Source organism: Lepidochelys kempii, chromosome 2 (genome assembly GCF_965140265.1).
Source record: "Lepidochelys kempii isolate rLepKem1 chromosome 2, rLepKem1.hap2, whole genome shotgun sequence".
Taxonomy (NCBI): domain Eukaryota; kingdom Metazoa; phylum Chordata; order Testudines; family Cheloniidae; genus Lepidochelys; species Lepidochelys kempii.
In genome coordinates, this window is record NC_133257.1 from 204347907 (window position 1) to 204357697 (window position 9791).

A 9791-nucleotide genomic window follows, 5' to 3' on the forward strand; every position below is an offset into this window, starting at 1 on the left:
TGCAATTTCACACCTATTGATTGACTAAACTCCAATGCAATGCATTAATTTTCAAAAGTTTACAGATCAACTCCTGAGACTAGCTTCCAAATTTCAGAAGTTAAACTTTTGGCATAAATAAGTCAAGATGTGTCTGAAGATTCATTTGATGTCTTGTTTTGAAATTTCAGTTGTCTGGGAAGAACAACAGGTTGAATTTTTTCTTCATTGTCTTAAGAAAAGTATGTGTCAGACAACATAACAATCTATTGTCCTCTATTATAGAGAGGATAGCTCCTAAATGTCCCCTCCTGCTGGTCTCTTGTGTCACACTGATATACTGATTCTCTGTATCAAATGAAACTATTAGAGAGGAGGTCAGAGTACAGGTGGCAGAAATCATATTCCAAACTAGATCGATCATAGCATAAATTTTAAAGTCCTATACTGAAGATGTGATTGAAACAAAGAAGGTTCTCTTTTCCTCCACCACAGCATCTGCATCATCATAGTAAATGAAATTGCTCCAGGTAGCAGACAGTTTAATGAATTTGGCTGCTTCTGTTCAGACACTGTCCAGTATCTATTGCTTGAGGAATTTTCAATTTACCTCAAAGAAAAGAATGATTTAATCTGGACTGGAATGGCTGTGTCCATGGGCTAAATTCTATGTCAGGGAAGAGAAGGAGAAGTGGCCAGTTTCTTTCCTTGAGTTTCAGCCAATTATGCTCATTGAGGCTCCAGAACTACTTGAAGAATTTTGGGCTATCACCTACATTAGTTGTAAAATCTAACAGAGAGACAGAGTCCATTACTGGGGGGGAGGGGGAGTCAACACCTATTACAGGCTGCCAACAATAGCTCATTAAAAAGATGCTAGGCCAGGGGTGGGCAAACTTTTTGCCCTGCGGACCACAACAGCGTTGCAAAACTGTATGGAGGGCTGGGTAGGGAAGGCTGTGCCTCCCCAAACAGATGGCCCCGTCCCCCTATCTGCCCCCTCCCATTTCCTGCCTCCTGACTACCACCCTCTGAACCTCTGACCCATCCAGCCCACCCTGCCCCTTGTCCCCTGACCATCCCCTCCCGAGACCCCACCCCCCAAACCCAGGACCCCACCCCCTATCCAACCGTCCTCTGCTCCCTGTCCCCTGACTGCCCCTGGGATCCCCTGCCCCTTATCCAATCCCCTTCTCACTCCCCGTCCCCTTACCATGCCGCTCAGAGCAGCAGGAGCACACAGCCCCGCCAGAGACAGCCCCGCTGCCCACATTGCCCAACAGGAGCGGCAGGAGTGCTGCCCACGCGGCGGCATAGCTGCAGGAGAGGGAGGACAGCAGGGGAGGAGCCAGGGGCTAGCCACGCTGACTGGGAGCTCAGAGGCCGGGCAGAACAGTCCCACAGGCTAGATGTGGCCCACGGGCCATAGTCTGCCCACCTCTGTGGTAGGCCCTTAGTCAGGAAATTACAATCTTGCCTTATCTCAAGCCTTCATTTCTGGAAAAGGTTATTGTGAACTATCAGAGGCTCATTCACTTCCACATCTACTAATGTGATATATGCCATCATGTACCAGCAATGCCCCTCTGCCATGTACACTGGCCAAACCGGACAGCCTCTACATAAAAGAATAAATGGACACAAATCAGACATCAGGAATGGTAACATACAAAAGCCAGTAGAACACTTTCAAACTCCCTCGACATTCTATAACAGATTTAAAAGTAGCCATACTTCAACAAAAAATCCCTTCAAAAACAGACTTCAAAGAGAAACTGCAGAGCAACAATTCATTTGTAAATTTAATATCATTAATTTGGGCTTGAATAGGGACTGGCAGTGGCTGGCTTACTACAAAAGCAATTTGCTCTCTCTTGATACTGACACCTCCTCATCAAATATTGGGAGTGGACCACACCCACCCTGACTGAATTGGCCCTGTCAACACTGGTTCTCCACTTGTAGTGTAACTCCTTTCTCTTCATGTGTCAGTATATTTATGCCTGCATCTGTAATTTTCACTCCTTGCATCTGAAGAAGTGTTTTTTTCCCACGAAAGCTTATGCCCAAATAAATCTGTTAGTTTTTCAGGTGCCACCGGACTCCTCATTGATATTATGAATTTATACAATACATTAAGTCCTCAAATTTCCTGGGGGGGAATTCTAGTCTCATTTTAGACCTAGCTATGGTACAAAAATAACTGTGTACTTGTTGGACCTTCTCCTCATCCTGGCAGTTGAGAAAAAAGTATCCATGCTGATTCTTTTAAATCCATCAACAGACCGATGCCACTCAGCACACTATTTTGTTAATATGTTTAGAGACCCTGGCAGAGATACACAGAGCTTCTCTTTAACTGCTGTCTTGCTAGCTTTGTGCCAATTAGTAAAGCTGTTTGTTTTTTAAAATATTGCACGTCTCAATGTTCTGATTAAGTACTTCTTATAGATTGAAACAAGTTAAAAATAAATAAATGTTTAACAAATTATGAGAGGAAGTTAAATCATTTTGTAGCATGTATCTCAGGAAAGAAGCAAGGCATGTCTTGTCAATTGAGAGGCACAACACAAATTAACAATGATGTTGAGGTGTCCTGGTCACTTCATTGCTAGCAAGTAGTGACATGCCTTTCACATCACTGACATATGCAACATGTTGAAACTCCTGTGGGCTATAAATACAACTTCATGGAGAGTCTAACAAAAAAGTTATATGCTCGTTGCCACTTTTATAATTTAGTGATAGGAATTATGCCCTATCATTGAACTGAAGGGGAAGAGAAGGCACATGAACAGAAATAATACTCCTGCTGTTCATCCTTTCCCATAGCTTACTGGGTTTACTGGAAATAAGAGTACAGACAGACAGACCCACATAGGGAACCTCAGAAAATTATGAAGCAGCTTCTAGGTCTTCAGGCGAGAGATTTACTTGTATTATCTGACAATCCTGATCGATGAGACACCATATACTGGCTAGGAGAAAGGCAGAAACCTGAAAAAGTCTGGCCCAGGAGCAGCTTGATTGAGGGAGCTACATTCCAACTGCCTAGTTACAAGCCTATTGAGCTATAAAAATTAGCCAGCTGTAGATTAAAGTAATGAAAGGGAAAAGATCATAGAGCGAGGGCAACTTCACCTGCAACAGGAATAGAAATTTTATACTGTACTAAGGAATTCTTATATTAAAGGCAATTATATAGGAAACCTTAGCTAGTAGTAATACCAAGCTGAGTATTCTGGAATATTGCTAACATTTTTCATTCTCCCATCATGCACTAGTAAACCACTGAAGTTCAGGAGTTGGATATCTAAACTACAGGACACTCCTGCAAGACACACAAACAAGGTACAGTGACATTTCCTGGAATAATCTCTAGTATAACATTTCCCACATCCTGGGAGGATGGCACGGTACAGAGGAAAGGAACAGTAGAGGAGAGAATAGCTTCATGAACACCAATCCACTCAAGGCCCATATCTGCTCCAATATATGCAAGTAAAGCAGCACACTTCACTGAACACAATCCATCTTTACTTGTTCCCGCACCATCCTTTAATACACTTGGCCATGGGTACCACTCCCATGCTCAGGGCTGGAAGCTCAAGCAGCAGCCCTCACTTCAAGGTCATCTTCTGTTTTTCTGTAAACGTTAGCTCAGCCACTTGAGCACATCAAGCTTCTATGAATACTTCAGACCCAAGAAGCAAACAGCTATCCCATGAGGGAGAAAGAAGAGCCAACAGTGAAACGGGTACAAAAAGAAAAACCAAGAGCAAAAAATTATTAAATACAGAAAGGTGGAAAAACACAAAACAAACGGGAAAGATGGAAGATAAGAAAATGCAAAAACAGTTCAGAGATATGGGATTAATGGAAGTGGGGTGCACTTGTGTGCCTACCTATTACCAATGAAGGTTCAAAGAAAGGATCGTAAATCACTACCATGCAGTCTTTTGGAGTAAAATATTTTTTGGGATCCTGATTTTCCTATACACGTGCACTTCCAAAGAATATAATATTAACTGAGACTATTGTTTTAATATAAATTTGCTGTTGTCTCTCTCATATTCTGGGACCAACACAGCTACAACAACACTGCAAACAATTTGTTGTTTATAACTCAGGAGCCCAGACAATATTTAGCATGCAAAACAAGGTGTCTTGAAACACTGACCAGGTGTTACATCAGTTTACATCTAATTACTACTACCATTCTTAGGGTATGTCTTCACTACCCGCCAGATCCACTAACATAGTTCCGTGATTCAAACAGATTGTAAAGGGTAAGAAAACTGCACTTCTTGTAGCACACAGGAGTTTCGATGAGATTTCATATTAACACCCATTTTCATTGGAAAGGGTAGAGTTTAGCCCATCATATAAAAATAAACCACTTAAATTCCAAAAAAAAGTTTTATAAACTAGATTCTGACAGTGAAAAGACGTGTATCTTGATTTATGCTATGGAGTACTAGGTGCACAAGTGTCAGATGTGGAATGTTAAGATAAAACTAAATATTGCTACTTAAATTGTCAGACTGGTCCTAAAGGTAAGCATCTACAGGATTTTCAAAGCACCTTTGAATTCTATAGAAGTCAATGGGAGGAAGGACACTCAGCAACTCTGGAAGTCAAGCCATTTTCAGTTAGGTACCTAATTTAAGGTACCCAAGTCTAAAAGAAATATGGCCAAAATGATTTCAAAAATTATTGGTGTTCACTGGAATTTTTCATCCTACTTATCTAAACTACAAAGTAAAATATTAATCAGTACGAAGATAAAATACATCAGTGTTCAAATTTATAAAATTGAGAATTATTAATTAGCAACTTTCAGACATCATTGCTTAAGAAATTTCTAGAGAAATAGAAGACCTTTAGAGTTAAAGATGATGTGTGTGTTTAAGAGACAATACTATACGTGAAAAGATCACTTTAATATTTCCACATTTGTGCTCTTTAGTTTTATTATATTGTACCTTGAAACTTTGTATACTTGTTTAGACCTTACAAACATATAAGCTTGCTGTATAAAAGAGGATACACTGAAAATTAATATCACAACCACGTGTTACATAGAGCACACAGCACTATCTTTTTTTGGACTACCAGAGAGGATGACAACAAGGGTAGAAATTAACACTGATCTTGTATCAAAAGATTTTTGGCAGGTCTAATGAATATTAAAGAGTAATATCTTATGGATATTAAATTATGAAAACACAATGTTCAACTGCCTCTTGTTTATTGTTCCACCACACCCAGCGTCATCACTCTGACAGGAAGGGTGGGTACGCTGCTGTCAGCCGCGTCCCACCACTGGCTGTCCTTGTCCTCTCCTTGGCTCTCAAACCAAGGTCCTGCAGTCTCATATAGCACAACTTGATACACACCACTGGGCTAACTTTTCCTGATATACCTCACTATTGTCCATCTAGCAAAAATACATATTCTCATTTCAGCACACACAATTTTTGGACACATGCAATAATGTAACAGGAAGATAAAAAAGAGTTATTTATTTCGGTCTGTGAAATTCACCTCTAATGTACTTTTAATTTAAAAAACTTGCTTTCTTTTTGTAAGATTTTTTTAAAGCTCTTTAGGCCTATCTGCTGGAGCTATGAAAGATAATTAACCCAAGACAAATTGTCACCTCTTAAGGGCCTGGGGTTTAAGGAAAGGGAATATCTGTACTTACATAAATGGTTATTGTCAGAAATCTTGCATCCCTTCCTCCAATGAGTTACATAATGTAAAACCTGCCCTTGTCTGTTCATGTTAAACATTAGCAGCTGAAATCTACATACAGGTAACAGTAGCCAAAAGGTTGCTGCTAAGTAAAGTACAACATAATCTATTACTAGATGCACTGATCCCTTTAAGGAGGAAGCCTTCATATTTTGCCTTCTCCGACCCCCAGTCCAGTTAACGCCTGATTTTCCCATCACCTATGTGTGTGTCTCCCTCTAACCTCCCCAATGGAGCCACAAAATTTTCTCTGCACAGGTGCACCCATCATCACAGATAATAAGCAGGGATCCTGTCATTCACGGCTTTCAGTGATGTTCATATTTGTTGCCTTGCTAGTAGCCAACCAGGCTCTGCCTTCCCTTCCACCTGCTCTGGGCTAGGAGCCCTCCAAGATCAATAATACCCTGCGCATAAGGCTCCCCCGCCCCAATTGTCCACTATGTACAATGGCAGATCAAGTCACCCCCGCCAAATTCAACACATCCTTTCAGCGGAGACTGGACTATGTGACCCAGACAAACCCCCCCCCCCCCATCTCTTCCCGCCCAAGCAAGAAGAAATCCCTGCGGTGGGGCGGGGCAAGCCCTCTTACCTTGATGATACTGCTCCTCCGGGGGATGCCGGATTTGCTTTCCCTCTGTTGTATAGTGGAACATCCTCTCTTGCCGCCGGGCTGGGCTGATCCCGTCTCCTCTCCGACCAGAGCGCAGTCCCCATTGGAGACCCCGCCGCCTGCACTGTCAACATAGGATCTGCCGCCGCCGCCGCCGTCTCCTCCGCCTTCCCCATCTCCTGCCTTGAAAGCCACCTGCCCCTGGACAGGACCCGGGGACGAGGGAAGCCCCCCGCCCCTGGTGCTACCAGTAGCAGCACCCCTGCTGCCAAACTCCGCCATCAGCCTCGGCCACTATAGCTGCAACAATATTGCCGTTCCCCTCCACCCCCTTCCCCTGCTGCTGGCTCCTCTTCCGCTTTTTGTATATTTAAGATTGGGAGGGGGGGCGGTTGTGCGAAAGTCTCTCTCCTCCACAGATTTGGCAGCTGAAATTGTAACGCTCCTGTAGGGGTGAGGGGGAAATGTCCCCGAGCCTGCTGCTGGGAGCTGCTGCAGCCCTCCTTTTCAGCACCTGGGAAAGGAAAAAAATGAAACGTGACAGTCTCTCGCTTCACATGAGCCTAAAGGGGCGGGGGGGGGGGGGGAGACAGATACAACACACCACACGCACTACAGGGAGAGGGAGGCTGCATGAGATCTGCCTGAAAGACAACACAACACACACAGCAATGGAGGGTGGAAAGGTGCCACACACCACAGGAGGTGCATGGGGACAAAAATCGATGCGAAGTACAGCTGGGGGACCGGGGGCGGGGGGGGGGGAATAAACCCTGCCTCTGCTATTACTCACTACTTAATATTTTTGGAGGAACTACAGCAGTCAGGCTGCTACATTACATGGGGGGGAAATCGGTGCTTCCACAAGGGGGACACACAAACTTACAGGGGGAAACTAAAAGCCAAAACAATATAGACCTGGCCGAGGGGCGGGCTTAGCAGTAAAGCGTGTCCCTCACACGACAAAAAAAGACCCGACACAAAGAGTGAGTCCAGATCAAAGCAGGAGCCAGAGGACCCCCCACACACACACACACACACACTATTAAAGAAGAGCAGACCCGCCTCCTCTGCCCCCCCCCGGCCCCCTGAACGTTTCACACGTTAGTCCGTGGCGCCCCAGCGCAGCCACCCTGGAACCGTTACCCTGCCCACCTCCCCGGGGGAGGGCGCCAACGGCCTCCCCTCTTCGCCCCCTGCTGATCCCAGCCACGCACCCCGCTCGTGTGCCCGGCCCCCAGCAGCCCCACACACACACCTCCACAGCCCGGGCGCAGGCGGCACCTCCCGCCGCTTCCCCTCCCTTCCCGCTCCCTCCGCGCTATGGTCGCCGCCTCTGCCCGAAGCCGGATACAGAGAGATTCGCGTGGCTGCTTCCCTCGCCCGCTGCCTCCCCAGCTCAGCGTGCCGTGCCGCGCCGGCCCCGGGAGCCGGTGACGAGCCGGTAACCCCGAGCGCCCTCACCCGGGGAAAATCTCCGGGGAGGGGGGGGCGGCCGCTCGCCCGGCCAAGCAACACTCGGCTCGGGAACCCCGCCGCCAGCGCCCCCATCCGGCGGATCAAAAGCTCTCCGCTGCGGGGGAGGATTACGTCCGTCAGTCAAATGTTACCCTCCCGGCCTGGGACTGGCGCCCTCCCCCTGCTGCTCCGCGGGACCCTCCCGAGCTGTAGCAACATGATCTGGGGGGAGGGAAAGAAGATGTTTGAGATCAAGAAATACCCCCACCCCTCCTCCGCCGGCACACCCTCCGGCCACCCACACTCTCCAAATTCAAAATGTTCAGCCTCCCTGCTCCAACCCTCCCAACAATTCCCCAGGCCCCAGGCATATGTCTGTCCCCATCTGCTCTCTTATGGTTTCCTGTGGTTTCCATTATCACTTGCTAAGTACATTACAGTGCAGCACTGTTCACCTTGAACCGCAGCTTTGACACAATGTATGTCCCTTCCCACCCTAGTCCCTCAGGACTCTCCCCAATTAATCTATAAGGATGTCTATATTAGATTAGAGCCAGGAAACCAGTTCATTCATGGACAATCAATCCTGTCCATTAACTGCATCCAAAGTGTAAATCAAAGTGGATAATACTGGTACATGCTGTACATGTATGATTAAGGGCTATTTCCAAAAAGAAAGGGAGGGTGGCAAGAGAAAAGAATGGCACATTATGGTACAGGTAGCCATCTGACCCTGTCTGATGCAGTGACTCACTTAGACACCTCCCCTTCTACAGTATTTCCACCTTCCCCCAAAGAAAGCAGGCCATTAAACACACACTGTGATCATCACTAACACAGAGGTCTGAATAGCACCTTACATCACATGTTGCCCTGTTTGTTTCTTTTGGGCTACTTGCAGAGCAAGGTCTTACTCAACACAAATGAGTGTTTCAGAATCTGGCCAGTACAGTTAGAACAGTGTACTAATAAACAAAAAGTAGATAGAGTGATCAAGCAGTGGGTTAATCATAGTTTAATGAACAACATGATTTGCCAGTCACCCTGAGAAATATTGTCAACACAAAATTATACCATGTTGTACACCATGACAAATGTGACACATATTTGTCTATATCCAAAATGTGTATACAACACAAAAGCAAGTTAATGCACAAAGGCAATTATTGTAATACATTATTAATTTCTCCCATCTTCTGACCACAATGTATTTTTGCAACAGGTTATTTAGTCTTTTAGTCCCTGATCCTGCAAACACTCAAAGTTAGGAAGCAAAGTTAGTTGCTTCCTAACTTTAAACAAGTGAGTAGTCCAGGCTAGAGTCAGAGAGATTACTTGCTTGCTTAAAGTTAAACAAAAGCATAAGTGTTTTCAGGACTCGGACCTTACACTGTGAGGGTAAATACTATTAAACCTAAATTCTGGACTTGAAACAACCAAATTGAGTCTTGATGGTATAGGCATACAGTAATCTTTAATATTCTTCCTCAGCTTGGCATTTGGTACTGCCTGACCAATTACGTAAAAAACCCACAATCATTAAAAATTCAAAATGAACTTTGAGTAATATATCTTCAGGTATGCAAACCACTCCTACCTGAGTTTCCTCTCCCAGATTAGCATCGTAACCGTTTCTTCCAGAGGATAGGAGTTACAAGCCACAGGTACAAAATGTTATTAGAATCATTTGTTACACAGCCTTGCCAGTAAGCCAGTGAAAAGGAAGATTAATGTTTTCAGCCATTTTGCTGCTTAGGCTGCACATTAGAGAATCAGTCATCCAACCACTGATTTTCAGGCTTGTAACAAGATTTGAATGGTCCATCCACAGAAAAAAAATAAAGCCTCCCCTTCCCACCTCACCCTATTTGTCCACTCTATATGGAGAGAGGATAACTCTATTGAAAAACATTTGGCCCTTAAGTAAAACCTTGGCAGACCTGTAACTAATGATGCCAGGAGCAGCAAGCAGCCCCAGCCA

The 9791-nt window shown here is 45.0% G+C and overlaps 1 protein-coding gene across 2 annotated transcripts in view; it reads right to left on the minus strand.

Moving 5' to 3' along the window:
* The window catches only part of PLCL2 (phospholipase C like 2), a 189344-nt gene extending 181497 nt beyond the window's left edge, over positions 1-7847 (minus strand). For both annotated transcript variants that reach the window (XM_073333540.1, XM_073333541.1), the window contains exons 1-2: positions 7611-7847; positions 6332-6866 (exon numbers count right to left, since the gene is read on the minus strand). In XM_073333540.1, the coding sequence (XP_073189641.1) occupies positions 6332-6634 (303 nt within the window). In that variant the 5' untranslated portion in view covers positions 6635-6866; positions 7611-7847. The remainder of the gene's footprint in view (positions 1-6331; positions 6867-7610) is intronic.
* Positions 7848-9791: the final 1944 nt, after the last annotated feature.